Source organism: Agelaius phoeniceus, chromosome 31 (genome assembly GCF_051311805.1).
Source record: "Agelaius phoeniceus isolate bAgePho1 chromosome 31, bAgePho1.hap1, whole genome shotgun sequence".
Classification (NCBI taxonomy): Eukaryota; Metazoa; Chordata; class Aves; order Passeriformes; family Icteridae; genus Agelaius; species Agelaius phoeniceus.
This window is the reverse complement of record NC_135295.1, coordinates 572,123-599,160: the sequence shown is the minus strand read 5'-3', so window position 1 is coordinate 599,160 and position 27,038 is coordinate 572,123. Positions and strand designations below refer to the sequence as shown.

At 55.1% G+C, this 27,038-nt stretch overlaps 3 protein-coding genes across 3 annotated transcripts; all 3 read right to left on the bottom strand.

The window, feature by feature from the left end:
* Positions 1-9,276: 9,276 nt before the first annotated feature.
* On the bottom strand, positions 9,277-18,055 carry LOC129132200 (ras-related protein Rab-11A-like). Its single transcript, XM_077191891.1, has 6 exons — positions 18,016-18,055; positions 12,763-12,884; positions 11,843-11,916; positions 11,185-11,378; positions 10,269-10,349; positions 9,277-9,658 (listed from the first exon to the last, which is right to left on the bottom strand). Exons 1-6 carry the CDS (start codon positions 18,053-18,055, stop codon positions 9,519-9,521), a joined length of 651 nt encoding a protein of 216 aa, XP_077048006.1. The 3' UTR covers positions 9,277-9,518.
* An 894-nt stretch (positions 18,056-18,949) lies between these two features.
* LOC129132192 (uncharacterized) lies at positions 18,950-24,731 on the bottom strand. Its single transcript, XM_054651221.2, has 5 exons — positions 22,852-24,731; positions 21,303-21,498; positions 21,019-21,212; positions 20,787-20,867; positions 18,950-19,640 (listed from the first exon to the last, which is right to left on the bottom strand). Exons 1-5 carry the CDS (start codon positions 23,558-23,560, stop codon positions 19,510-19,512), a joined length of 1,311 nt encoding a protein of 436 aa, XP_054507196.2. The 5' UTR covers positions 23,561-24,731; the 3' UTR covers positions 18,950-19,509.
* Positions 24,732-25,039: 308 nt separating this feature from the next.
* On the bottom strand, positions 25,040-26,865 carry LAMTOR2 (late endosomal/lysosomal adaptor, MAPK and MTOR activator 2). The gene is made up of 4 exons (XM_054651135.2): positions 26,710-26,865; positions 25,732-25,894; positions 25,527-25,616; positions 25,040-25,247 (listed from the first exon to the last, which is right to left on the bottom strand). The coding sequence occupies exons 1-4, from the start codon at positions 26,775-26,777 to the stop codon at positions 25,191-25,193; spliced, it is 378 nt and encodes a 125-aa protein (XP_054507110.1). The 5' UTR covers positions 26,778-26,865; the 3' UTR covers positions 25,040-25,190.
* Between the last annotated feature and the right edge of the window lie 173 nt (positions 26,866-27,038).

Here is a 27,038-nt window from a genome sequence, read left to right as displayed (position 1 = left end):
AGCAAAGCAGGGTGGGCTCCTGGGAGTGATGGTGGGGAGATCCCTGGGGTTTGCATTTGGAGCCGGGGTGGGGACCGAGGTGACTCGTGCCATGCTGTGCTGTGAGTGTGTGTGGTGGTGGTGGTGATCTTTGAGAGGCAGTGACACGAGGGCACAAGCAGTGGCACCGAGGGCAGGTGCCCAAAACCCAGGGCTGGGAGCAGAGAGGGCAGAGCTGCGCTGGAAGGCGCTGAGCTGCTGGCAGGACGTGGCCAGGTGTGGGCAGGAGGTGTCCAGGATTGTTCAGGACATGTCCAGGTTTGTACAGGACATGTCCAGGTGTGGACAGGACATGGCCAGGTGTGGGCAGGAGGTGTCCAGGTTTGTTCAGGACGTGTCCAGGTGTGGGCAGGAGGTGTCCAGGTTTGTACAGGACATGTCCAGGTGTGGGCAGGACATGGCCAGGTTTGTTCAGGACATGTCCAGGTGTGGGCAGGACATGGCCAGGTTTGTACAGGACATGTCCAGGTTTGTTCAGGACATGTCCAGGTTTGTACAGGACATGTCCAGGTGTGGACAGGACATGGCCAGGTGTGGGCAGGAGGTGTCCAGGCTTGTTCAGGACATGTCCAGGTGTGGACAGGACATGTCCAGGTTTGTTCAGGACATTCCCAGCTTTGTTCAGAACATGTCCAGCTTTGTTCAGAACACGTCCAGCTTTGTTCAGAACACGTCCAGCTTTGTTCAGAATGTGTCCAGCTTTGTTCAGAACGTGTCCAGCTTTGTTCAGGACATTTCCAGGTGTGGGCAGGATGTGTCCAGCTTTGTTCAGAACGTGTCCAGCTTTGTTCAGGACATTTCCAGGTGTGGGCAGGATGTGTCCAGCTTTGTTCAGAACGTGTCCAGCTTTGTTCAGGACATGCCCAGCTTTGTTCAGGACATGCCCAGCTTTGTTCAGGACGTGTCCAGCTTTGTTCAGGACATGCCCAGCTTTGTTCAGGACGTGTCCAGCTTTGTTCAGAACATGTCCAGCTTTGTTCAGAACGTGTCCAGCTTTGTTCAGGACATGCCCAGCTTTGTTCAGGACATGCCCAGCTTTGATCAGAACGTGTCCAGGTTTGTTCAGAATGTGCCCAGCTTTGTTCAGAACGTGTCCAGGTCCAGGCAGGCTCAGCCCCAAGGGAGGGCAGAGGGGCTGTAGTGAGGTGCCCACCCAGTTGTTCAGCACTGGGATTTCCATTCATGCTTTGCCAAACTGCCGCCGAGTTCAGCACTGGCTGCAAATAAGGAGTGGGGGCTTGGGGCTGTGCTGGGTTTGGGACTCATCCTGTGACTTTGTGACCTCCTGGGTGGAAGTGAGCTGTGACAGGGCTGTGGGAGCTCCCCACTCCCGTGTCGGGGTCCTGCCATGTCCCCAAACTCTGTTTTGGGGCGGTGTTTGAGAGCTGCCATGGGGGGGACAGCACCTGCTGGACAAGGGACGGTGCAGGGGAGCAGGTGACACAACATAACAAAGGGAAATGGAGGGATAAAGTAATATCATGCTGTGATGTCATCCTCATCGACATAAATTATATAGAGAATAGTGTGTATTATAATGCATAACAAAAGAAAGAAAAAAAGAACCAAAATTGGATTTATAGTTAATGAGGAGATACTATAAAAATATCTTGTCCTAGCTCCCATTTGCAAAAGTATTTTTCAGCTGGAGGGATATCTATTATTTTTTTCTCTTTTCTTTCTTTCTTAAAAAAAATAATAATCTTCATACATACAAAGGCTCAGACTGTTAATATTGTTAACCTCTGAAATCAAAATACTCCAACCTGTTTTGTTTGGTGTTTGAAGGGTTTATTTTGATGCATTTCCTGGTGTTTTTTAAAGAGAGAGAGAGGAGGGAAAAAAAGATTAAGATTTTAAAATTAGAACATTTCTTTATAATTTAATATTCTATTTTAATAAATGCATTTATTACATGTAAATGTAGCAAGGAACTGGGCTAATAAAAATACTTTTTATTAGGTAATTTATTATAAGAAAAAAGGATATTTTATTTTATGATAAAGTGATCCTTAAAAGTTTAGAAGGTTTAGAATATATGTAGGTTAAAAAATACATTTGTATCCAGAGTATTGCTTAAAAAGTGTTTTTAATATATGTTTCATTTTTCGTGTGTGCGTGTGTGTATGTAAAGGTGATAGTTATGGTGCAGATAGCCCTTTCCACAAATAAGAAATTAACACAGTTGGATGTATTTAAACAAAAAAAAAAAGATTAAAAAAAAAAGGTGATTAAAAACAGAGAAGTAGAAGAGAAAAAAAACCACTATAAACCCAAGCCTGTGCCCCCATCCTGTGGCTGCTCCATCTGGGAACCCCCCTGGAAAGGGCTGAGGTGTGGGTGGACCTCAGGGCTGGCTCTGGGGCAGTCCTTGGGTGGCATCACCCCACACTGGCCCTGCTGTGGCACAGAGGAGGCTGTGGCACAGCCCTTGCTGGGCACCCTGAGCATCCATGCCAGGCTCCCACCCCACCCCGTCCACCTGCCAGGCTGGGGAGCAGCCTTGGCTCCTGCTCTGCTTCCCTGGGGCTTGTGGAGAGCCAGGGAAGGGATCCTGCCCCCTGTGCTGCTCGCAGGGCAAAGCTGGCACTGCCAGCTCCCACCCTCCTCCTCCTCCTCCTCCTCCTCCTCCTTGTTGCCAGCACTGCCAGCCTGGTCCCATCCCGGGGAGCCAGAGGAGTTTTGGAACTCTGGGCTCTCTCGCTCTGGTTGCAGAGAGCGCAGGGTAATGCCAGGATTCGTGGTCCTTTCCACAGCCTTGCAGCCAGGACTGATGGACACTGCTGGCACAGACACCCCCTGGACGCGCTCCTGGGGGCTCTGGGTGCTCTCTGGTGCCCCCCTTTAGGCTTTGGCTCTGTCTCTTCCTGTGCTGGGTGGGCTGCAGGGACAGGAGGGTTCGGTGCCGGCGTTCAGGCCGGGCAGGATCTGAGAAGTTCCGCGGTCATTCCCTTGGAGCTTGTGCCACACCAGAGCCCTGCACTCGTCCTGGTGCTCTGACCAGCCAGGGCTGGGCTCACACAGAGCTCCTGGCCAGCTCCAGCCCATCCTAGGTGGGAACAGGTCCCATCTGCTCCCCAAGGCAGCGTGGGCACAGCTGGACACCCATGGCAGGGGCACCCTGGCTGGGTTCTGAGCTTCCATGAGTCCAGGAGAGCACCTCAGCGTGGCCCCAGCACATCCTCAAGTGTCTCACAGGATCTTGTCTGCTTTAGGGATGTGCTGAGCAGCCACCACCTCCCTGTGGGCTGGAGAAGGGGGGAATTCTGTCCCACTCACACCCCAAATCCAGCCCCTGCCCTGCAGCAGGATGATGGGGTGATGTTTCTGCTCTGTTGCCTTTCAAAGAAGCATTTTAAAAATAAGATTTTTTGTTTTCTGTTTGTTTGTTTGTTTTTAACCAAAAATGAGAAGGAAAAAAAAAAAAAAGGTTTGCTTTGATGGGTATTAAAAAAATGTTAATAATAATAAACACTCAAATTTATTTCATATAATCCTAGAGTAAAGATTAAAAAAAAAATTAACTAGTTCAAATAGTAGATGCTATCCATATTGTTTAATCTATAGTAGATCCAAGTGATCCCAGACAGAGCAGAATGTAAAATAAACTTGTGAACACGATAATTGTTAACTTCCCCAGGAATTCCATCTTTTTTTGGTACTATTTTTCTGAAGCAAACAAATAAATGACCGAAAGCCTAACAAAATAACAACCACCAACTGGTACCTTCTGTCAATCAAAGTCCTGAAGTTATTTTTATAGAGGGGAAAAAAAAGACAAAAAGAGGGATCTAATAATATGTATTTTTTTAAAAAGATACGTTTGGGGGTTTATGTTGCTTTTTTAATAAAAAATAGACAGATTTGGCTAGTCATGGAACAAAATAAGGAAGTTTTAGGCCATTAATTTTTGCCTTATTCTGACTTCCAGCCTTGGGCTTGGAGCAGGAAATTGCAGAAAAATGTTCAAAGTTGCTGTTACTTTCCTTGGGCTGTTCTTGGTTTTTGAACTTCTCCAAGCACCAAAGGTGTGGGAAGCTCCTGGGCTGGGCAGGTGGGGCCATCCCAGGTGGGAAGGAGAAGGAAAGGAAGATTGGGTGATCTCCCCTCTGTAAGGTGACAGACAGAGCTCGAGGGCAGCGAGGTGCCAGGAGGAGGCTCTGCCCTTGCACTGGGCGGTGCCAGGGCATTAGGGTTGGTTTGTTCCCTCTTTGTTTTCTTTCTTTTTCTTGGTTCTCTCTCACCCCGGTGCTGTGCACCTCGAGATGAGCTCATTGCTTCACACGCGGCATCTTCCAGGAGATTGGGTTTGTTGGGTGTTTCTTTGCCCCCAAACATCAGCTTTGAGCATTGGAGCTGCTGTGAGATGTGTGGAAAAGCTCCTGCTGGCCTTCTCACAGCCCTGAGGGGCCACCACACCCCTGATCCCACAGCTTTGCTTCCTGGCAGCTGCCCTGGCACTGTCCTGCTCAGGGCACAGTGACGCTCGTGGCACCTGCCTGGTTTTGGCTGCAGGAGCACAGAGGAGGCTGAAGGCTGTTCTTAGCCAGCACAGCATGGTGTGGATGGATCTGAGTCCCTGCAGTGCTGAGGGCAGGAGCAAGGGCTCCTGGAGCTGGCAGCAGGCAGGGGGTGATGCGATGGCAGATGGGTTCAGATGCTGAACCCCTGGCACCAGCACTGGGGCAGGACGTGGCCCATACCCCTGCCAGCTGCTCCATTCACTCCACAGAGAGGCCAGCACTTCTCTCTGGAGCACTGGTGATGCTTTTCACTGCACCAAAATCTCTGCTTGAAGGAGAGAACTCAGAAAGGAAACATCCACAAGGCAACGTTGTCATGAGCAAAGAAAACCCCCTTGGAAGTTGCTTCCCTCTGGGTTTAGCCTTTGCCTCCTCTCCTCTGAGCTGTGGCTCAGCTGTAGCAAACCCACGGATCTCCTGCAGCTTGGGAGCATCCACACAGATGCCTTGAGAAGCACGGTGGCCTCCCCTTGCCCCCTGCCTGCCTCGGGGGGCTGGGGGGGCCTTTACCAGCATTCATCACTCAGCAAAGCCATGCAATAGGTCAGGACAGGAATGAAGACAGTTCTCATTCGGTTTCTGAGTATAAATAGCACTGTGAATCTGAGATATCCCTCCCCTGGGACCCTCCTTGGTGCTGGGGTGTTTTGGGAGGCAGGGCAGGATGGCTCCTGCACTTCTGGGGGGTTCACGCTCGGTGAATCAAGCGCCTGGTCCTTCCCTGCCCGGGTGGCGAGGCAGCCTGTTTGCTCTTTCAGTTTGGTTTTACCTCATTTTTTTGTTGTTTTTTTTTTTTAATTTGATACTTGAAGAAGCGTCAGTGATGGACATTGTGCAGTGGTGCCCTGGGCTGGAGAGTGGATGCACTTTATTGTCACTTGTGTGCCACAGTGGCTCCATCCCACCCCTGCGAGCCCCAGCCAGGTGCCCTTGGTGGCAGCAGAGCCAGCACGGGCTGGTTCTTCCAAAACCCTTTCTAGGATGTTAGGGAGCAATCTCTGTGTTTTAGTGTGGGTTTTTCACATCCTGTAGAAACTTGAAGTCATGTTCTGCTGTCAGTTGACCCAGTGGAAAATTCAGCTGGGCAGATTTTGGTTTGCCCATGCCAGAGGTTGGGCAGCTCCTGCCTCCCTCCCCCTGTGACTCCCCTGTTCCAGTGGGTTACTCTGCTGGAATCTGGAGTCTCTGCAGCCCTGGCAAGCTGCAGCATCCCTGCTGGATCTGCTCCAGCATCGCTTCAGGGCTGCTAATGGAGCAAATTGAAAGTCACCCCCAGTAAAGTGACACTAATGTAAAATCTGGAGTAGTTCCACTACTCTGTGTGAAAATGAAGTCCCCCTCCAATGGTGGCACCGGGTTGCTGACAGCAGGATGTGCTTTCTGGGCTTATGATGATGCTTTTGGAACAACTTGCAGAGAAAAGGAGCAGTGAGAGGTAGCAGTGTGGTGTGGCCACTGAGATCTGCTCCAGGCTCCCAGGAGCTGGGGCTCAAGATGTGCTCACAAGCTGTTCTTGCTTATCTGTGAAACCATCAGCATTCCTTTTTTCCTTTTTCTTTATGAATCCTGTTCAAGATAATCATAAAAAAAAAGGGTGAAAACAAAAGACCAGGGGCTGGATCCTGTTTTGCAGTATGGGATTTGCTCCTGAGTTAGAAAGCAGTGTTTAAGCAAACATGAAAGGCAACGGGCACAAGGGCTGGCAGCTCTGGCAGAGCCAGCTCTGATCCCAGCCCCAGGCAAGCCAAGGAAATGCCCAGGGATGCCCAGAGCATCCCTGTGCTGCTGCAGAGGGCTTCCCCTGGCTCTGCCCTGGTATCAAAGACCCCCAGGCTGCAGCTGCTGCCCTGGGACTGTGGCAGAGCAGCTCCTGTGGGATTCCCCACTCAAATGAGCCCCAGGCCACGGGGTCCCTGCAGAGCTGATCTCCCCCACGCCCTGCCCAGCCCTTCATGGCTTTGCTTGCACAGCACCACGTTGGCTTCCTCTCCCCAGGCTGATGATGCACAAGTGGGTGTGTGCCCGCTCTCCCTGGGCTCTGGGGCTGGCACAGCTCCTGCCCCACGCTTCTCCCACCTCATGCTGAGCCAGCTGGGCACGGAGCCCCCTGGCACTGCCAGCTCCGTGCCCCTTCCATTCAAAGTCCATTCCCTAGTATTTTTATTTTGTGTTTGCTTTATTTTTGTTTGTTGGTTTTTTTTTTTTGTGTGGTTTTTTTTTGTTTTTTTTGGGTTTTTTTTTCCTCTTTTCTTTTAACATCATAGGAAACCTGTAGTCGGGATTGTTACTATTGGAAACCGATCACATGTTCCATCCAGGTATTTTCATCTCTCTGGCAAAAATAAAGGCCTGAGAGAGAGAGATATAACCGAACATAGAAGTAGAGTTAGGCTTGTTGTCTGAGTTTTGAGGCATATAGTATAATGGGAGAAGGAAAAAAAAAAATTAAAATAAAATAAAATTAAAATAATGATGTTGCACAACTTGTAGAAAACAAAGAAGGGAAAGGGTTAATGTATTAAATGTGCTAAATTACATTAAGAACTTAATTTTATTAAAGTATTATTACTTAAGAAACTTGGTGTCTGCTCTTGATTTGTGTCTGTTCACGCTTTAGGAAGGGCCAGGAGCAGTGGTTGGGAACAAGGCCCTGCTGGGCTGAGCTCCAGGGCGGTGGGGCTGGACCTCCCTCTGCCACCCCTCCTGCATCTCCCACCAGTCCCCTGCTTTTGGCAGCACTTCTTGGGGTTCATTAGAGCACCTGTGAGATGATGAGGCAGCTGCTTCTCCCAGAGCTGGGGCCAGCAGGCCCCACGTCTGTGAGCCACCCCTGTGCCACATTTCACCCTTCCCACGTCTTCATCCCAGCAGAAAACACCCAAAAACTGCAAAGCCCGGAACAAAACTGAGTTGCTGAACCCAAAAGTGCCATAAATGAGCTCAGCAGCGCTGTGTCCCTGCCAGTGCCTGGCTGATGGCACATCTCATGACAGTGGGGCCCGAGGGACACTTGGCACAGCCCTGTCCCTTTGTGGAGCAGCATCCCTGCCCCTGTGCCCACCTCTCCAGCCCCTGGGGCTGACATCACCTCTTGGCACTGTGCTTTGCTGTGGGCAGATGGTGTGGGAGGAGGTGGTGCTTGGCACTTTTTTCCCACTTTTCCTGCACGTTTCCAGGGCTTTTCCAGCCGAGGTGGGCATGGGGGTAAAGCACAGGCACCATCCAAGCTGGGGCCAGGGTTTTACAGCAGAGCCAGCCCAGGGCTGAGGCTGCCTCTGGAGGGGCAGTGTGCCATGGTGCAGGGACAGTGCCAGGGCTGGAGCCCAGGTGAAGGCGCTGCCAGGGCTGGGGTGGCTGCACTGGGTGGATAAAAAGGGGCACCCCTATGGTGGGGCTGCTTCTGAGCCCCATTTTGTGCATCCCTGTGCTGGCAGCAGGATCCAACCTGTTTTAATCCTGAATTTCAAGCTCTTCCCCCTCTGGCCTCCCAGCAGGACACAGCCATGTCTTCCTCCCAGCCCTCCTCATCCTCCATTGCCTGGGGATGTTTCCCAGCTGCCCCACGTGGGGCTGGCACTGCTCTTGCCTCAAGGAGACGCCTGGCAGAGAGAGAAAAGGTTTCAACAGCAGCTTTATTTGGGGATTTTGCCTCAATTTTGTGTTTCATTGACAATTCATGCCCCAAGGGGAATCCCGTGGCCCGGATCCTACTGGCACAGCCAAGTGAGTGTGCCCCAAGCAGAGACTGGGGGCAGCTGTGGAGAGAAAGATGCCCCAAAACCCCCCTGACAGGGGCCACACTCCCAGTACTGGGTCAATGGGCAGGCCTTCCTACATGCACCCCTTTGATTGACACCTGCCAATCACCCTGACAGCAGCACGGGGCTCAGCAGGGCCTGTCCCAGTGCCCTGGGGGATGCCCACCCTGGGGGATTGCTGCTGTCCCCCAGGCAGGGGACAATGCCACTGCCACCTGCTGCTGCAGCAGGCACCCCATGCAGTGGTGGCACGTCCCCAGGCTGGGCCACGCAGCCACCAGCCCCACACTGGAGCAGGGAAGGGCCCAGCCATGCCAGGGGGACCTCAAGGGGGTCCCCAGTGCTGGCCCTGGCTCCCAGCCCACAGGGAGCTGTGCAGAGGGACCATGTGCCTGCCCTCAGCACCTCATCCCTGCCCTCACCCCCAAATCCCTGCTGTCCCCTCCCTGGGGCTTCCCAAAGGCCAGATCCCCCCCCAGCCCCTGCTCCCATCCCTTTCCATGGAGGAGCCACAGCTTTTCCCTTTGCCCACAGCCCTCCCTGGCTGGCCCCAGCAGCAGCACCCAGAGGCACTCCCAGCTCTCAGGGATGCAGGGCTGGGCACTGCAGGACTCATCACTGCTGGCTTCAGCAGGCAGGAGAAGGGTGCAGCCAGTGTCCCCTCCACACCCATCCCTGCCCTCACCCCCAAATCCCTGCTGTCCCCTCCTTGGGGCTTCCCAAAGGCCAGAGCCCCCCCAGCCCCTGCTCCCATCTCTTTCTGTGGAGAAGCCACAGCTTTTCCCTTTGCTGGGGGGGAAAATCACTCTCAGGGATGCAGGGACAGGGCACTACAGGACTCATCACTGCTGGCTTCAGCAGGCAGGAGAAGGATGCACGCAGTGTCCCCTCCACACCCAGGGTGTCACCAAACAGGGACTCACCAAGTTTGGGCTTGTTCAGTGCCACCCAGTGAGTGTGCCTGCAGGGCTAACAGGAGCAGGGACACAGGGGCTGGCATGGAGAGAGGGGAAACACCCTGCTGCTTTGCCTCCCTCTGTTTTGTGGGTCCTACACAAACACAGGCAGAGCAGCACAAGGGCAGGGGGCCGGTGCCCACAGCAGCAGGCAGAGCTCAGTGCCCTGCCCAGGGCTGCAGGCTGGCTGGGACACGATGCCCCCGTGTGCTGGGGGGGCACGCTGGGGGCAGCCCAGGGGCTCAGATGTTCTGGCAGCACGGGGCCTGCCTGCCCTCCTGCTGCGTGGGCAGCACCTGGATGGGCTCGATGGAGGTGGAGGGGCCAAACTCAGACTCGGGCTGTCCTGTGATCTGCCTCTGCGACACGATGTGGTAGATCTCTGCCAGAGAGAGAGAGGGGAAGGGGAAAAAGCTCTTTATATAAGTATTTCAGTGGGGGATCTGCTCCCTCCCGTCACAGGCATCTTTTATGGAAAATCCTTTCCTTAGGATTTCTCCTCCTGAGAAGCTGAGAGGCCTCAGGAACAAAATGTACCCAATGGTTATCTGCTGCTGTGGAATGCAACAGGTGGATCTGGGATTGGGCTCATGTGGATGTTTCTAATTAATGGCCAATCACAGCCCAGCTGGCTCGGACTCTCTGTCCAAGCCACAAGCCTTTGTTATTCATTTTTCTTTTTCTATTCTTAACTAGATTTCTGATGAAATCCTTTCTTCTATTCTTTTAGTATAGTTTTAATGTAATACATATCATAAAATAATAAATCAAGCCTCCTGAAACATGGAGTCAGATCTTCATCTCTTCCCTCATCCTAGGACCCCTGTGAACACCATCACACCCTCCCCAAACACACAGCTCCCACCTCTCCCCAAGAAGAGGGGCAGGATTCCAACCCAGACCCCACCCAGGCCCCCAGGGGCTGTCCTGAGAGGGCACAAGGACCAAAGCCATCCCTGCTGCTGTCCCTCCCTTTCCTGGCTGCCCCTTACCCGAGAGGATGTTGTGGAAAGCTGTCTCCACGTTGGTGGAATCCAGAGCGGACGTCTCAAGGAAGGACAGCCCGTGCTTCTCTGCAAGAGCAGCGTGAGCTCAGCTGGGTGCCAGCATCTCCAGCCAGATGGGAATGGAGCGAGGAAGGGCCAAGGGGAAGGGCCAGTCTGTCCCAGTGCCCTGGGGATTGCTGCTGTCCCACCCATGCAGTGGTGGCACGGCCCCAGGCTGGGCCATGCAGCCACCAGCCCCACACTGGAGCAGGGAAGGGCCCAGCCATGCCAGGGGCACCTCGAGGGGGTCCCCAGTGCTGGCCCTGGCTCCCAAATACCCTCAGCACCTCATCCCTGCCCTCACCCCCAAATCCCTCATGTCCCCTGTCCCCTCCTTGGGGCTTCCCAAAGGCCAGAGCCCCCCCAGCCCCTGCTCCCATCTCTTTCCGTGGAGGAGCCACAGCTTTTCCCTTTGCTGGGGGGTTACAGGGAGGGGCTGCACAGGATGGGGAAAGATGTAGGGGGATAGAACATAAGGAAATAAAGGGAGTATAGAAAGCAAATAAAGGGAGTATAGAAAGCAAATAAAGGGAGTATAGAAAGCAAATAAAGGGAGTATAGAAAGCAAATAAAGGTAGGATAGAAAGCAATCTTACCCCCTAAAGAGTTGCAGCTGGGTTAATTATTAAAGGTTAGAGCAGGCCTGATTTTAACAGGCTACACCCGTAGCCAGTAAGAAGAGTGTTATAAAAGAGTGGAGTGGTTTTTGAGGGGACTGGAGTCAGTTGGCTGGTGGGAACAAGGTAAAGTCAGTGAACAAGGTAAAGTCAGTGCCTAGAGGAGATGCCCACAAGAAACGTGAAGGAGGTACGAAACTCTATCAGTATGGAACCCTTGGAATATGATGACAACGGGAAGATACCTGCAAAGCTCCTGGCCTCATCGGTGGGCACGGCCCTCAGGTGCCTCAGGTCACTCTTGTTGCCCACCAGCATGATGACAATGTTGGCATCAGCGTGGTCCTGCAGCTCCTTCAGCCAGCGCTCTGCGTTCTCGTACGTCAGGTACTTGGCAATGTCATAGACCAGCAGAGCTCCCACTGCCCCTCGGTAGTACCTGGGTGTCGCAAACATCTTTGATCAAAAATCCTTTCCTTAGGATTGTTCCTCTTGAGAAGCTGAGAGGCCTCAGGAACAAAATGTACCCAATGGTTATCTGCTGCTGTGGAATGCAACAGGTGCATCTGGGATTGGGCTCATGGGGTTGTTTCTAATTAATGGCCAATCACAGCCCAGCTGGCTCAGACTCTATCAGACCCACAAGCCTTTGTTATCATTCTGTCTTTTTCTATTCTTAGCCAGCCTTCTGATAAAATCCTTTCTTGAATTCTTTTAGTATAGTTTTAATATAATATATCTCATAAAATAATAAATCAGCCTTCTGAAACATGGAGTCAGATCCTCGTCTCTTCCCTCGTGCTCGGACCCCTGTGAACACCATCACAGGGAGGGGACAGGGAGGGCACAGGGTCACAGCAGAGCCCCAGGCAAGGGCTCCAGGGGATGGAGAAGGAGACTCACGCGGAGGTGATGGCGCGGTAACGCTCCTGCCCGGCCGTGTCCCAGATCTGAGCCTTCACTGTCTTGTTGTCCACCTAGGTCACAGACACGTTTCACGAAAAATCCTTTCCTTAGGGTTTTTCCTCCTGAGAAGCTGAGAGGCCTCAGGAACAACATGTAAGCAATGGTTATCTGCTGCTGTGGAATGCAACAGGTGCATCTGGGATTGGTCTTATGTGGTTGTCTCTAATTAATGGCCAATCACAGCCCAGCTGGCTCGGACTCTCTGTCCAAGCCACAAGCCTTTGTTATTCATTTTTCTTTTTCTATTCTTAACTAGATTTCTGATGAAATCCTTTCTTCTATTCTTTTAGTATCGTTTTAATATAATATATATATATAACAAAATGATATAATATATATAATAGATATTATATATATAATACTATAATATATAGTATATGAAAATAAAATATAAAATATAATATATATAATATATCTAATATAATATGATATATTATATAATACTATATATAGATTTATAGCATATTATATAATATATATTTTATATATTATATATAAATATATAATAATATAATATATATTATATAATATATAATATATAATATATATAATATATAATATATGATATATATAATAATATAAATATATAATAATATATTATTATATAATAATATAAATATATATTATATATATTATATATAAAGTATATATACACTTTATATATAGTAAAATATATATTATATTAAAACTATACTAAAAGTATACATCAATAAATAGAATATATAAATAAGAATACACAGAATATAAAAATACATATAAATAAGAACATCTATCAATAAATCAAGCCTTCTGAAACACGGAGTCAACATTCTCATCTCTTCCCTCATCCCAAGACCCCTGCAAACACCACCACACACCTGGATGCTCCTGGTGGCAAACTCCACCCCGATGGTGCTCTTGCTCTCCAGGTTGAACTCGTTGCGGGTGAAGCGGGACAGCAGGTTGCTCTTGCCCACCCCTGAGTCCCCGATGAGCACAACTGGGTGGGCACAAGCACAGTGTCAGCTCTGCCAGGAAAGGGGAACCCACATCCCGGCAGGGATGGGAATGCCCCCCATCTATCCCCTCACCTCCATCTCACCCAGGAGGAGCTGCCTCCAGTCCTGCCAGCAGCAGCACTGCTGCCTGTAAATCCCCCTTGAGAAAATCCCCCTTGAGAAAATCCCTGCCATCACTGGGAAGTTACCACCACAAGTGGAGGGGTTAGATGCACCCCCCCAAAAAACAAAACACAACCCTAAAAATAAAACAAATTCCTCTCTCTGAAATCCATGACCTGAAAAAGCATTGTTACAAAATTTAACTCCAGGAATGCCTAACTCTACCCTCCTTTCCCTCCCCCTCTGGGATGGGAAAGCACTGAGGATATGCACTGATGTACCCAAAATGGGCAGAAAAGCAGGGTCAGGACTGTGCAGGGAGAGCCAGGCAGAGCTGGGGCCCTTCTTGCCACCCCTGAGGGGACACTGCAGGACTTGGAGACGTGGTTTGAAAGGGAGCATCCTCCTCTGCTGCTGCTGCTGCTCCAGCCCATCAGCTGGGGAGTCCCTGGGTGTGGGTTAAATGCATTTTGTGCCTGTCCCAGATCAGGCTTGGTTCCTGTAAAACCTGGTGAAACAGGCTTTGGGGAGCTTTATCACACACCTCCCCAGTCAAGTTTGTTCAGTTTATGACTCAACAGGTTTTGGGGTTATTTTTTTAAGTTCCTTTTTAATTCCTTTACTGCCTATCCTGCTCATTGCCCATGTGCACTCAGAGCTGGTGCTCCCAGGGTCCAGCAGAGAAAAGGCAGAAAAGGGAGATTGGCACAGCTGGAAGCAGCATTAGATCCCCAGTTGCACTGAAATGGGAGCACCAGCAAAGCACAATTGCAGCTGTGCAAGGTCCCTTCCTGTGCTGCTGGAGGGTGGCTGAGGAGCAGCTCTGGCCATGGCTGCTCCTCACACCCTTCCTTGCAGCCCTGTGATGAGCTCCAGGCTGTTTCCATCCCTGCAGGGAGGACACAAAGTGCCAAATGCTTCTGTGCCTGGGCTAGGGGGTGCTGCTCCAGCTCCTGAAGCCATCCAAGCTTGGAGACAGGGGCTCATCACCCCCACAGGCTGCAGCACCCACCCTGCATGCCTGGTGTGGCCCCAAGCCCTCTGGAGCCTGCCTTGGAGCGTGGTGGCACTGCCAGGATGGGCCCTGTGGAAGCAGCAGCTCCATGGCTTGGATAACTCCTTCCCCCAGCTCCAGCTCGTAGCTGTGGCTCCCCTGCATGGTGCAAAGCCTCCACCAGTGCAGCTGACAAAACCCTCAGGCTGGTGCCAGGAAACCCAGCAGGAACTGGAGCAGCTCTGTGGGAGCACTGCAGTGTGCCAGGACAGCCAGAGAAGGAGCCAGGGGCAGCCCCTCCACTGCAGCACAGAATGCTTGGGGTGGCTGGGACAGTAAACCCCACCTTGTTCCACCCCTTGGTTCACCATCCCATGCTCCAAGCCATGTCCAGCCTGACCATGGACATTTCCTCAGCTTCTCTGTGCCAGGGCCTCCCCACCCTCCCAAAATCCCATCCATCCCTGCCCTCTGGCAGCAGGAAGGATTCCCCCTTGTCCTATCACTCCATCCCTTATCCAAAGTCCCTCTCCAGCTCCCTTGGAGCCCGTTTAGGCCCTGGAAGGGGCTCTGAGGCATTCCCAGAGCCTTTTCTCCTGCAGGCTGAATATCCCCAGCTCCCCCAGCCTGGCTCCAGCCCTTGGAGCATCTCTGTGGCCTCCTCAACTTCTTCATGGAGCTCCACACCTTTCCTGTGCTGGGAGACCTCACCAGAGTGGAGCAGAATCTCCCCCTCACCCTTTTCCCAGCTGCTGGGGACAATTCTCAGCTGCTGCCCACTGCAGGGAGGTCTGAGAGGACCATGGCAACCTGGATCACCCTGGAGAAGGCAGCAGGAAACGCAGGCCAGGTTCGTTAGCACTTTCCCTGCCTCGAAGTTTTGATGCGAGCTCGGTTTTTTACCGACAGGAAATTGCTGCTTCCCCAGCCCAACTGCCACAGGGCCCATCCTGGCAGTGCCACCACGCTCCAAGGCAGGCTCCAGAGGGCTTGGGGCCACACCAGGCATGCAGGGTGGGTGCTGCAGCCTGTGGGGGTGATGAGCCCCCTGTCCCCGAGCTTGGATGGCTTCAGGAGCTGGAGCAGCACCCTCTAGCCCAGGCACAAGAGCATTTGGCACTTTGTGTCCTCCCTGCAGGGATGGAAACAGCCTGGAGCTCCTCACAGGGCTGCAAGGAAGGCTGTGAGGAGCAGCCATGGCCAGAGCTGCTCCTCAGCCACCCTCCAGCAGCACAGGAAGGGACCTTGCACAGCTGCAATTGTGCTTTGCTGATGCTCCCATTTCAGTGCAACTGGGGATTTAATGCTGCTTCCAGCTGTGCCCATCTCCCTTTTCTGCCTTTTCTCTGCTGGACCCTGGGAGCACTAGCCCAGCTCCAAGCCCCTGGACATTGCGTTTCCATTTGACTTTGCTCCTGCTTTGGAAGGGATGAGCTGCCCTTGCATTAAAAACTGAGTTCTCCTTTTCTTTTAAGGGCTCCAGAGACCACCCTGAGACCCAGGAGGGGCACGAAGAGCCTGTGGTGAGCTGCTCCCAGGGGAAGAACAACAGGGGATGCACAGACACAGGAGCAGCATGTGCTGAAGGCCCCTCAGCTGGCACAGCACCGGCTGGGAAACGCAGAACAAAGCAGCTGGGAGAGCTCCTGCCTGGGCATCCCACTCCAGGCACCACTCAGCACCAGAGCTTCCCCCAAGCAGGTGCCAGAGTAACTCCAGGCAGGAGGATTTTCCTGGGCAGCAGCCAGGGGAGGTGTGCAGGGAGCCAGGGGCTGGAATTACGTCCTGGCGCTGGCTGGAATTACTCAGGGCCTTGCAGGCAGGCCCGTGTGGGTAGGCTGACTCACAGGTGAGCTCACACCCTGGGTTTTATGGTTCAAGAGGCTGTGGCATTGCCAAGATGTCCCTTTGCTTCCCCAGCACTGCTTTGGCCCCAGCAGAGCGCATGGCATGCACAGGATGGGGGTGCCAGGCAGAAATGCCAGTGTGGTGTCTCCAAGAGCCTGTCCCTGTCCCCCACCCTCCCTGGGCACAGCAGAGAGGTCAGAGCATGACCAGCACCAGGAAGGATCCCTGGGTGCTCTCCCTGCTCTGCAGCTGGGGTTCCTCTCCTGGGGGAGAGCACTCGGCTCTCAGCTGTGCTCCCTTCACCCAGCGCCGCAGAGCAGAGCACCCATGGGTGCTCAGGGGGTGACACAGCACCCACAGAGCCCCACGGAGCAGCCCTCCCCAGCACCCTGCCCTGGCTGTGGCCACCCTGCCATGGTCACAGCCACAGTCACAGCCACAGTCACCCTGCCATGGTCACAACCATGGTCACAGCCACCCTGCCACAGTCACAGCTACCCTGCCATGGTCACAGCCATGGCTACAGCCACCCTGCCCTGGCCATGGCCACAGCCACCCTGCCACGGTCACAGCCACCCCGCCACGGTCACAGCCACCCTGCCCTGGCCACAGCCACCCCGCCACGGTCACAGCCACCCCGCCATGGCCACACCTCAGCCTCACCAGCACCCACCCTCCTTCAGAGCTCACTGGAACACCACAACAAACCCCCCCATCCCATCCCATGAACTGGGAGCTGAGTGCTCTATCCCAGTCCAAACCCCCACCATGAACTGGGAGCTGAGTGTTCTATCCCAGTCCAAGCCCCACCATGAACTGGGAGCTGAGTGCTCTATCCCAGTCCAAGCCCCACCATGAACTGGGAGCTGAGTGCTCTATCCCAGTCCAAGCCCCTTTCTATGAACTGGGAGCTGAGTGCTCTATCCCAGTCCAAGCCCCCCTCTATGAACTGGGAGCTGAGTGCTCTATCCCAGTCCAAGCCCCCCTCTATGAACTGGGAGCTGAGTGCTCTATCCCAGTCCAAGCCCCCAGCATGAACTGGGAGCTGAGTGCTCTATCCCAGTCCAAGCCCTACTCTATGAACTGGGAGCTGAGTGCTCTATCCCAGTCCAAGCCCCACCATGAACTGGGAGCTGAGTGCTCTATCCCAGTCCAAGCCCCCCTCTATGAACTGGGAGCTGAGTGCTCTATCCCAGTCCAAGCCTCACCATGAACTGGGAGCTGAGTGCTCTATCCCAGTCCAAGCCCCTTTCTATGAACTGGGAGCTGAGTGCTCCATCCCAGTCCAAGCCCCCAGCATGAACTGGGAGCTGAGTGCTCTATCCCAGTCCAAGCCCCCCTCTATGAACTGGGAGCTGAGTGCTCTATCCCAGTCCAAGCCCCCCTCTATGAACTGGGAGCTGAGTGCTCTATCCCAGTCCAAGCCTCACCATGAACTGGGAGCTGAGTGTTCTATCCCAGTCCAAGCCCCACCATGAACTGGGAGCTGAGTGCTCTATCCCAGTCCAAGCCCCTTTCTATGAACTGGGAGCTGAGTGCTCTATCCCAGTCCAAGCCCCTTTCTATGAACTGGGAGCTGAGTGCTCTATCCCAGTCCAAACCCCCACCATTGAACTGGGAGCTGAGTGCTCTATCCCAGTCCAAGCCCCACCATGAACTGGGAGCTGAGTGCTCTATCCCAGTCCAAGCCTCACCATGAACTGGGAGCTGAGTGCTCTATCCCAGTCCAAGCCCCTTTCTATGAACTGGGAATTGAGTGCTCTATCCCAGTCCAAGCCCCCCTCTATGAACTGGGAGCTGAGTGCTCCATCCCAGTCCAAGCCCCTTTCTATGAACTGGGAGCTGAGTGCTCTATCCCAGTCCAAGCCCCACCATGAACTGGGAGCTGAGTGCTCTATCCCAGTCCAAGCCTCACCATGAACTGGGAGCTGAGTGCTCTATCCCAGTCCAAGCCCCCACCATGAACTGGGAGCTGAGTGCTCTATCCCAGTCCAAGCCCCCACCATGAACTGGGAGCTGAGTGCTCTATCCCAGTCCAAGCCCCCCTCTATGAACTGGGAGCTGAGTGCTCTATCCCAGTCCAAGCCCCAGCTCCCGTCCCACGCCGGGGGTGCCCGCAGCGGGCTCAGACCGGGCACGGGCACGGCGGGCACGGGCAGCAGACGCACCTTTGAAGAGATAATCGTACTCATCGTCCTTGCCCCGCATCTCTCCCAGCACCACAGCCCCGCTCCCACTGGGCCAACTGGGATTTCCGGCCCTTTCCAGCCCTGCCAGGGGCTGTCCCAGGCACCCATTGGTGGCCACAGCCTTTCCTGCTCCGCACCCATTGGCGGCCGGGGCTGCCCGTCACACTCAGGTGTGCTCACCTGGGCAGGTGAGGGGGGCAGGGCCACGCCAGCACCTGTGTGCGCTCCTGATGGGGACAGGGCGCCCTGCACAGAGCCGTGCGTGGGACACGGAGCGGGGCTGCTGCAGAGGGAAATCGAGGGAAGGAAGACGCGAGAATCCAGCGGGAATTATCCCGATTCCGAGGGGTTTCAGATAACCGGCAGAGGCTGCGTCATCGTCTGAACTGATAAAGATCAAACAGGGCACCCAAACCGGGAAAGGCTGCGTGGAGAGGGGGCACAGGGGGCACGGCTTTAGGGTGGGAAGGGGCACAGGGGGCACGGCTTTAGGGTGGGAAGGGGCAAAGAAGCATGGCTTTAGGGTGGAAGGGGGCACAGCTTTATGGTGGGAAGGGGCACAGGATGAGCCCAGCTTTAGGGTGGGAAGGGGCACAGGATGGGCACAGCTTTAGGGTGGGAAGGGGCACAGGGTGAGCCCAGCTTTAGGGTGGGAAGGGGCACAGGGGACACGGCTTTAGGGTGGGAAGGGGCACAGGGGGCACGGCTTTAGGGTGGGAAGGGGCACAGGGTGAGCCCCAGCTTTAGGGTGGGAGGGGGCACAGGGGGCCATGGCATCGGGGTAGGAGGGGGCACAAGGGAGCCTTGGCATCCAGCTGGGCAGCTTTGGAGGCCACGATCTTCAGCACATTATGAAGGTGGGGAGACCCAGGGCGTGGACCACAAACACGCAGGAATTCCAGCTCAGTAAAGCTGCATTTCACAAGTCCTTTAATGATTGTGTCACGCCCCTGCTGGACACAGAGCTGCTCCCTGCCCCGTGGCACCGGGCCCTGCTGGGACAGCCAAGGGCTGAGTGCTGCCACTTCACACCCCAGGGCAGTCGCTGGTGGGACAGACACCTGTAGGTCAGCCTCATCCTCAGTGCAGGGCACAGGGTGGCCCTACAGGAGCACCCCCAGGGCCACAGGTAATCAGAGAGGCTCCTGTTGCTGGCATGATCCTGCCCAGAACCTACTGGCTTCTTCCCCAGAGGATGTCCTGGTCATTTTGCCCCTGCAGGTCCAGAAGGGCTGGAACGGAGCGTGACAGTGGTGATGCTAATCAGGGCCCAGCAAAAATGCAACAGAGAGAGAAGAGCTCCTGGAACTGGTGCTTCTCACTGTTTATGGCACAATTCGAGCCCTGTCCAGGCTGCTGGACCCCACTGCACCAGGACAGGGGTGGCACTGCAGGCAGGGTGACACCAGCGGGTGCTGGTGGCCACTGGGGTGTCCCGGGGTTGTGGGGGTCCCTGGGGACATCCTGGGATGCTCAGAGGGCCACGCAGCACGGGCGCCTCTCTGCCTGTGCTGGGGCTGTGCTTGCAGGGTTCTCACTTGCAAGTGACACCGTGTTGCTTTGGCTGCTCCTCTGCTTCTGCTTCTGCACTTTGTGGAAGATTTCTGCAAAAGAAGAAGTGCTGGTGGGGAGGTCTGTGTGTCAGGCAAAGCCCCCTGGGGATGCAGAGACAGCTTCAAGACTGCTCGGTGTGCTGGTGGCTCTCCTTCACCTCTACACAGCACAGGGGTGACAAGATGTGGAGGGACAGAATGTAAGAGAACAGTGCAGAAGGCAATCTCACCTCTGAGGAGTTGTAGCTGTACTAATTACCAAAGATTAGGAACAGGCCTGCTCTTAATAGGCCACAGAAAGGTTGAGTGCTATAAAAGAGTGGGTTAGATGGTCAAGAAGAGAGCTGGAGTTTGTTGGCTGTGCTGTGAGGAAGAAGGAGTCAGTGCTGTGAGGAGCTGCCCATGAGCAATCACCAAGAGTGTATGGAACTTTTGCAATAAGATAAAAACAACAAGGGACGAGGCCTGCATCCCTGCAGCGCTTGGGGAACACCCTCCTGTGCTTGGGCCATTTCCTCTTGCCCAACCTGGGATTAGTGCTTCACTGGGCCAGGCTGTGCTCAGCACAGCACAGCATGGCATGGAATAGCACTGCATGGCTTGGCACGGCTCAGCACGGCATGGCACACCTGACTGCCTGGATGCTGCTGGCTGCCATTCCTGGAGAGCTGCTCTTGCACTCCATCCCTGGCCCCCCAGGTCCCCACAGCTGGTTTGGCAGGATGCTGGAGACACCAAGTCATGAGCCCAGGACAACAGGAAGGAGACTGGAGATTATGGGGGAGAAGCAGCCCCTGGGGCTTCAGGGATGCCCAGGGGCCGTGAGAACAAAGCTTCGGGTGTGGGGAGTGAAACGCCCAGCACCAAAGGCTGAAAACCAAAGCAGACAGAAAGGCAACACCAAAGACCTCATGAAAATAGCCCCAAATAGCTCAAGTGGAGCAGGGAGGGAAGTGCTGCACATCATCTGCCCAGCCCTACATCCCTGGGAAAGGGACCCTGAAACGCCCAGCACCAAAGACTGAAAACCAAAGCAGACAGAAAGGCAACACCAAAAGACCTCATGAAAATAGCCCCAAATAGCTCAAGTGGAGCAGGGAGAGAAGTGCTGCACATCATCTGCCCAGCCCTGCACCCCTGGGAAAGGGACCCTGCAATGCCCTGGGACCTGCTGCATCACAGCACCAGTGCCTGTACCCTTCAGGATGGTCTCAAATGCTTCCTCAACATTGGTGGAGTCCAGCGCCGAGGTCTCAACAAACAGCAGCCCGTTGTTGTCTGCAAGGACAGGAGACCCCGGAGATGATGCAGACCCCATGGCTCCAATCTGGAGCACCTTTAGAGGTGTTCAGGTGCCTGCACTGGTGCAGGTCCACGCTGCTGGGGAGCTTCTCAAGCCCCCAGCCCTTTGGGGGGTGCCAGCCTGTACCTGCAAACATTTTGGCCTCCTCCATGGGCACCTCTCGAGACTGTGCAAGGTCAGTCTTGTTCCCCACCAGCATGACAACGATGCTGGCCTCAGCATGGTCGTAGAGCTCCTTCAGCCAGCGGTCCACCACATCGTACGTCTGGTGCTTGGTGATATCAAACACCACCAGAGCGCCCACAGCCCCCCGGTAATACCTGAGAGAGAACCCCAGCATCATTCCCTGCTCCCATCCTCACCCGTGGGGCTGCAGCCAAGCCCAGCAGAGCAGGCTCGGAGGTCCTTACGCGGAGGTGATGGCGCGGTAGCGCTCCAGCCCGGCCGTGTCCCAGATCTGAGCCTTCACCGCGGCGTCTCCCACCAGGATGGTGCGCGTGGAGAACTCCACGCCGATGGTGGTGCGGCTGTCGTGGTTGAACTCGTTGCGGGTGAAACGAGACAGCAGGTTTGTTTTTCCCACCCCAGACTCCCCGATCAGCACAACTGTGGGAGGAAGGAAGGAAGGAAGGAAGGAAGGAAGGAAGGAAGGAAGGAAGGAAGGAAGGAAGGAAGGAAGGAAGGAAGGAAGGAAGGAAGGAAGGAAGGAAGGAAGGAAGGAAGGAAGGAAGGAAGGAAAGAATGGAAAGGAAGGAAAGGAAGAAGGGAAGGAAGAAAAGAAAGAAAGAAAGAAGAGAAAGGAAAGGAAGGAAAGGAAGAAGGGAAGGAAGAAAAGAAAGAAAGAAAGAAGAGAAAGGAAAGGAAGGAAAGGAAGAAGGGAAGGAAGAAAAGAAAGAAAGAAAGAAGAGAAAGGAAAGGAAGGAAAGGAAGAAGGGAAGGAAGAAAAGAAAGAAAGAAAGAAGAGAAAGGAAAGGAAGAAAGGAAGAAAGGAAGGAAGAAAGAAAGGAAGGAAGAAAGAAAGAAAGAAAGAAAGAAAGAAAGAAAGAAAGAAAGAAAGAAAGAAAGAAAGAAAGAAAGAAAGAAAGAAAGAAAGAAAGAAGAGAAAGGAAAGAAAGGAAGGAGGAAAGAAATCAATCAATCAATCAATCTCACTGTGCTGCCTCAGCTACCAGCACTGGTTGCACAGGCATCGCTGGCTTTGTCTGGTGCCCCAAACTGGGCAGCTGTGTGGGCTTAACCCCTGGTGAGGTCACTCCTTCAGCAAACAGGGTCCCCGTGGGAGCCCAGCTGTGCTCCCTAGTGCTGGTCAGGGGGGGTCATGGCTGCTGGGTCACCCTGCTGCAGTGGGCACCCAGGACAGGTGCCACACCAGAGCCTGTGTGTCCCCACTCACCCAAAGGGAGCACTGAGCCCCAGCAGAGTCCAGCCAATGGCACCTGGCAGTGACCAGGTGGGCCCAAGGAGCTCAGCATGGGAAGGGTGAGGCTGTGCCCCCATTTCTCCAGCTCAGCTTTGACCCCCATGCCCTCTGCATGTGCCACTGCCCAGGTCACTGCAGCAAATGACTTTTCAATGCCCACTCTTCTCAGGGCTTACAGGCTCTCATCTCACACACTCAGCCCCAGCTTTCACAGCCCCTCCTATCCCATAACAGCAATTTATAACAGCAATTTGCCTGGCACTGCACACCTCCAGCCTTGGGGTGAGTGTGGATCCCCCCGGGTCTCTGTGGACCTTGCTGCCTCTCACCAGCCCTGGCTGGCCTCACTGCTGTCAGCAGAGCGTGCCTGCCCCCCAGTGCCCTGACCCTCCACAGCTCCCGATGCCCACCACAGCAGCAGGGCAGCTCAGGGCACAGCCGCCCTGCGGAAAGGGCACCCTGGTTCCCTCCCCGCAGCCCCTGGATTTCTGCTCCGCTCCTTTTGGGGAAGGGAGGGTCGCACCGAGCGCAGCACTCACCCTTGAAGACAAAGTTATAATCCTCCTCGGCGCTGCCCATGTCGCCCCGGCCGCCGCCCGCCCTGCAGGGCCGCCCTGCCTTTGCCTTTCCTCCTTCCCGCTGCCGAGCCTCGAGCACCCGGCGGGGCGGGCCGGGCTCCCGGCGCCGCCGAGGGAGGGCACGGAGCGACCGAAGGTTCCTCTGTGCCGGGAGCGAGGGGGGTCCGGGGCAGCGGAGGGTCCGGGACAGCGGGGACGGAGAGGCCGAGCTGGCGACAGCGCGGCCGCTTGACTCAAGGGGTGGGACCGGGTGTCGCAGCGCAGGTTGGGCAGGTAATGTCACCCCTGGGACCGTCACGGGGCGGCTGGAGGAGGAGCCAGGGCACGATCCCGAGTGCGGGCGGGCTGGGGCAGCGAGGGCAGCACCGGCAGAACGGGCAGGGAGGGTGCGAGGGCAGCACCGACAGCACGGGCAGGGAGGGTGCGAGGGCAGCACCGGCAGAACGGGCAGGGAGGGTGCGAGGGCAGCACCAAGAGCACGGGCAGGGAGGGCAGCACCGGCAGCGTGGGCACGGAGGGTGCGAGGGCAGCACCAGTAGCACGGGCAGTGTGTGCATGGAGGGCAGCACCGACAGCACGGGCAGGCTGGGGCAGCGAGGGCAGCATCAACAGTACGGGCACCGTGGGCACAGAAGGTGCCAGGACAGCGCGCACAGGACACCGGGGGCATCACGGGCAGCTCGGCAGGGAGGGTGTTGCCCTGATTTTTTAAGATTTTCCAAGCCTTCTGATGTTTACATTCTTGTAACGAAGTTTCTCACACGCTTTCTGTAATTTCGCATTCTTTTCTGGAGGAGGAGAAATCTGACGGACTGTTGCATTGTCCAGTGGCACTGGAGAGGTGGCACTGTCACCCTCCAATCCACTGTCACTTCTGGAAATCTGTAAATGTTGGAGTCAGAAAATAAACGTCTCTTTTTTGCCTTGAGAACAGCAGTGTGTGCGTGTCGTGTTATTTCGTGTGCTGTAGGGACAGGGAGAGTGCGAGGGCAGGACGTGGGGGCATCACAGGGAGGGTGGCACGGCCGGGAGGGCAGCACGGCGAGGGGACGGGTGCGATGGCATCGGGGGCAGCTGTGCCAGGAGCAGAACCCCCGCTCAGCCCGGCTCCCACCGCTCTCAATCCTCGCCTCTGCTGCCATCGTGTGAAAGCCAGGGAAATAAGGATGGGAAGGAGCCCCCAACACCCCCAGCTAGCCCAGTGTGACCAGCAGGGCTGTGCTGGGGCTCGGCTCGGTTGAAACCCCTCTCCTTTGACAACAGCCCCTTGCAACTTCTTATCTTTCCTCAGGGCAATGGGCACCTCCCAAACACTGCCCAGCGTCCAGGATTGTCAAGCGAATTGTATTCTATTTACCATAAGTATGGCAGTTGTCTTCTGTTAAGTGGGCAGTTTTCCTTATCTCTTCCACGACTGGGGAGACATCTGCTGATAACAGGCTACTGAATATCACTGCATGACCGATAAGAACTACAGCATCCCCGTGTGAGATGCTCCACCCAGAGGGGAGAGCCAAGCATTCTACCCCGATAGAATCTGGAGATTCTGGAACACCAGCACGGCTTTTCTCTACTGGATTTCCCAGAGGAACAGCTGCTCTCTTCCCCTGGATCGTCAGAAGAAGAGTGCACCTTTTCTACAGGATCCCTGCTCCACCAGAACCACCCCTGGCACTGCAGGAGGGCTGCAGCCACGATTCCAATTGGACTTTTACAAGATTCCTGCTCCACCAGAACCACCCCTGACATTCCAGGAGGGCTGCAGCCACAATTCCAACGGGACTGCTACCAACACCCCGACCAAGAGGGTGTCAGGCTGGGTTCTGACTCTGTCAGTGTTAAGTTTACTGCAATGTTTATCTTTTTATTTTCTTCCCTATTAAAGAACTGTTATTCCCTGCTCCCTTTTTTTTTTTTTTTTTTTTTTTTTTTTTTTTTTTTTTTTTTTTTTTTTTTTGCCTGAGAGCCCCTTAATTTAAAATTTATAGCAATTTGGAAAAAGGCAGGGGGAAGGTTACATTTTCCATTTCAGAAGAAGCTCCTGCCTTCCACTAGCAAACACCTGTCTTTTGAAACCAAGACACCCAGGCACCTCCAGCCCAGTCAGGCTGTGTTACCCCTCAGCTCCCCCAACAACAGACACAATGGACACAAGCATCAAACACTTTTATTCACCCCAGATTCTGGATTCCTGCCACCTTATTTTTCAGACCACACTGGAGCTCTGGGATGCCTGTGGGGCCACTCCTGCCCAGCCCACGGTGGTGATGGTGATGCTGTCAGGGCCCTCCCCTGCCTGCTCACGATGCAGCCACCTGCGTGAGCGGCTCCTCCAGGTACTGCACCAGTGCCTGTGCCTGCAAGCAGAGAATGGCATGAGCCACGCTCAGGTGGGTTTGGCAACACGTGTGCCCACTGCCCACTTGTTTATTGTCATTTATATTTCAGTTTAGAACCCTAAAAAGGTGTCATAAAAGGTGTCAGGGCAGGCACAGGGGGGACGGAGGAGTCTCTGCAAGGTGCAAAGAGTGGCCCAGGCACGGCAGCTTCCTCCAGCCCTTCCACCCCAATGCTCTTCAACAGCTCCTCCCCACACCAGAGCAGGGATGCAGCCCTGCAGCCTCCCCAGCCCTTACCTTGGCTTTCAGCATCCCAAATCCGACCGTCTCCTTGGCGTACATGCAGAGCAGCAGGTTTGCCACCCGTGTGATGGCCACTCGCCCCTCCTGCCCAGGGAGAAACAGCACCCATTGCACCCCAGCTTGGCCTGGAGCCCCAGTAGGGTCCTGGCACCTCGGGCACGTCCCCAGGGAGGGCAGGGCAGGCTCCAGCCCCACATACCATGCAGTCCATCAGGATGAATTTGAGGTTGTCCTCATTGAACGCCTGGTGCCCGTTTTTGTCATAGGCCACCCAGATGTTGCTGGCGATGGCTGCAGTGACCCTGGCATCAGTGTCCCCATAGCCAGAGTAGGCAAGCAAGGAGCCCTCGTTGTTCAGCAGCCTGGCAAGGACACAGCAGGGCAAACTGATGCCTCTAACACCAGACCCCCCTTTCAGCACCAGGGGAAGAACAGACCTCCCCACCAGTCCCAAGCACTGTTCTCAACACAATCCCAATCTGCAGGGCTTTGGCAGGGGGTGGGGGGCTTCAAAGCCAGAAAGCTCTGCAGTGTCCCCAGGCCCGAGCAGGGCAGTGCAGGATCTGTCTGTTGAAGCAGTAGGACCTGCCACAGGCTGGGCATGAGCCTGGGGGACAAACACTGTGCAAAGCCCCAGCTCTGTGCATGGCCCTTGCACTGTGCACGAGGCATCCCAGCACCAGGCATCAGGAGCCCCACACACTGTGCACAGTGCCAGCACCATCTGTAGCCCAGCTCCATGCAGGGTGCGTGGTGTCAGCCCCATGCCTGCCCCTGGAAGGGCCTGGCCCCTCGCCTTCCCAAGGCAGACACAGGGAGCATCCCTGGGAAGGGGCAGGGGCAGGAGCAGGGGCTGGGGAATGGCAGGAGCATCCTTGAGCAGGGGCAGCATTCCCAGGGCAGGAGCGGGGAGCATCCCCCGGTGCAGGGACAGGGGCAGCATGACCGAGGCAGGAGCAGGGACAGGGACGGGGGAATGTCAGGCAGCATCTCCGGGCAGGGGCAGCATCCCCTGGGGCCGGGACAGCGGGCGTATCTGCCGGGGTCGGTACGAGGGAAACATTCCCGGGCAGGGAAAGCATCTCCCCTCAGTGGCGTCACCCCGCATCACGGAGCGCCCGGTGCCCGCGGTGCCCGCTCGGGGAAAGGCGCCCCCCGCCCGGCTCCCCGCACTCACAGCGTGCTCTGGACGCCGCCGGTGTTGGCCTGGCTGAGCACCTGCGTCAGGGCCTTGGGCCGCAGCATGGCCGCCGCCGGCACCGCGGGGCGGGGGTGCGGCCGCGCCGGGCCGCGCCGTCACGGGGCCGCGCCGGGCCCGGAGCATTCTGGGGGCTGTAGTCCCGCCCGGGCCCCGCCGCTGTCCTCGTGGACACCGGGACTCCAGAGGGGCCTCGGCAGCAGAAGGGAGCGCGGGGCAGGTGACCGCGGGGAGCGGGGATGGGGCCGGTGAAAGGGGGGCCGGTGAAAGGGGGGTCGGTAGGGGCACCGGCGGCACCCCCGCCCCAG

What these genes read in the sequence shown, in the direction of transcription:
- LOC129132200 (XM_077191891.1), bottom strand. Translation starts at nt 18,055, where the DNA reads ATGCGGGGCAAGGACGATGAGTACGATTATCTCTTCAAAG. An exon ending in TACCGCGCCATCACCTCCGC is followed by an intron (nt 11,379 to 11,842) that starts GTGAGTCTCCTT and finishes TGCGACACCCAG; the next exon opens with GTACTACCGAGGGGCAGTGG. An exon ending in TTTCCACAACATCCTCTCGG is followed by an intron (nt 9,659 to 10,268) that starts GTAAGGGGCAGC and finishes TCTCTCTGGCAG; the next exon opens with AGATCTACCACATCGTGTCG.
- LOC129132192 (XM_054651221.2), bottom strand. Translation starts at nt 23,560, where the DNA reads ATGCCCCCGGTGTCCTGTGCGCGCTGTCCTGGCACCTTCTGTGCCCAC. An exon ending in TACCGCGCCATCACCTCCGC is followed by an intron (nt 21,213 to 21,302) that starts GTAAGGACCTCC and finishes GTTCTCTCTCAG; the next exon opens with GTATTACCGGGGGGCTGTGG. An exon ending in GGAGGCCAAAATGTTTGCAG is followed by an intron (nt 20,868 to 21,018) that starts GTACAGGCTGGC and finishes CTGTCCTTGCAG; the next exon opens with ACAACAACGGGCTGCTGTTT.
- LAMTOR2 (XM_054651135.2), bottom strand. Translation starts at nt 26,777, where the DNA reads ATGCTGCGGCCCAAGGCCCTGACGCAGGTGCTCAGCCAGGCCAACACC. An exon ending in GGCGGCGTCCAGAGCACGCT is followed by an intron (nt 25,895 to 26,709) that starts GTGAGTGCGGGG and finishes TGTCCTTGCCAG; the next exon opens with GCTGCTGAACAACGAGGGCT. An exon ending in TTGGGATGCTGAAAGCCAAG is followed by an intron (nt 25,248 to 25,526) that starts GTAAGGGCTGGG and finishes CTCTGCTTGCAG; the next exon opens with GCACAGGCACTGGTGCAGTA.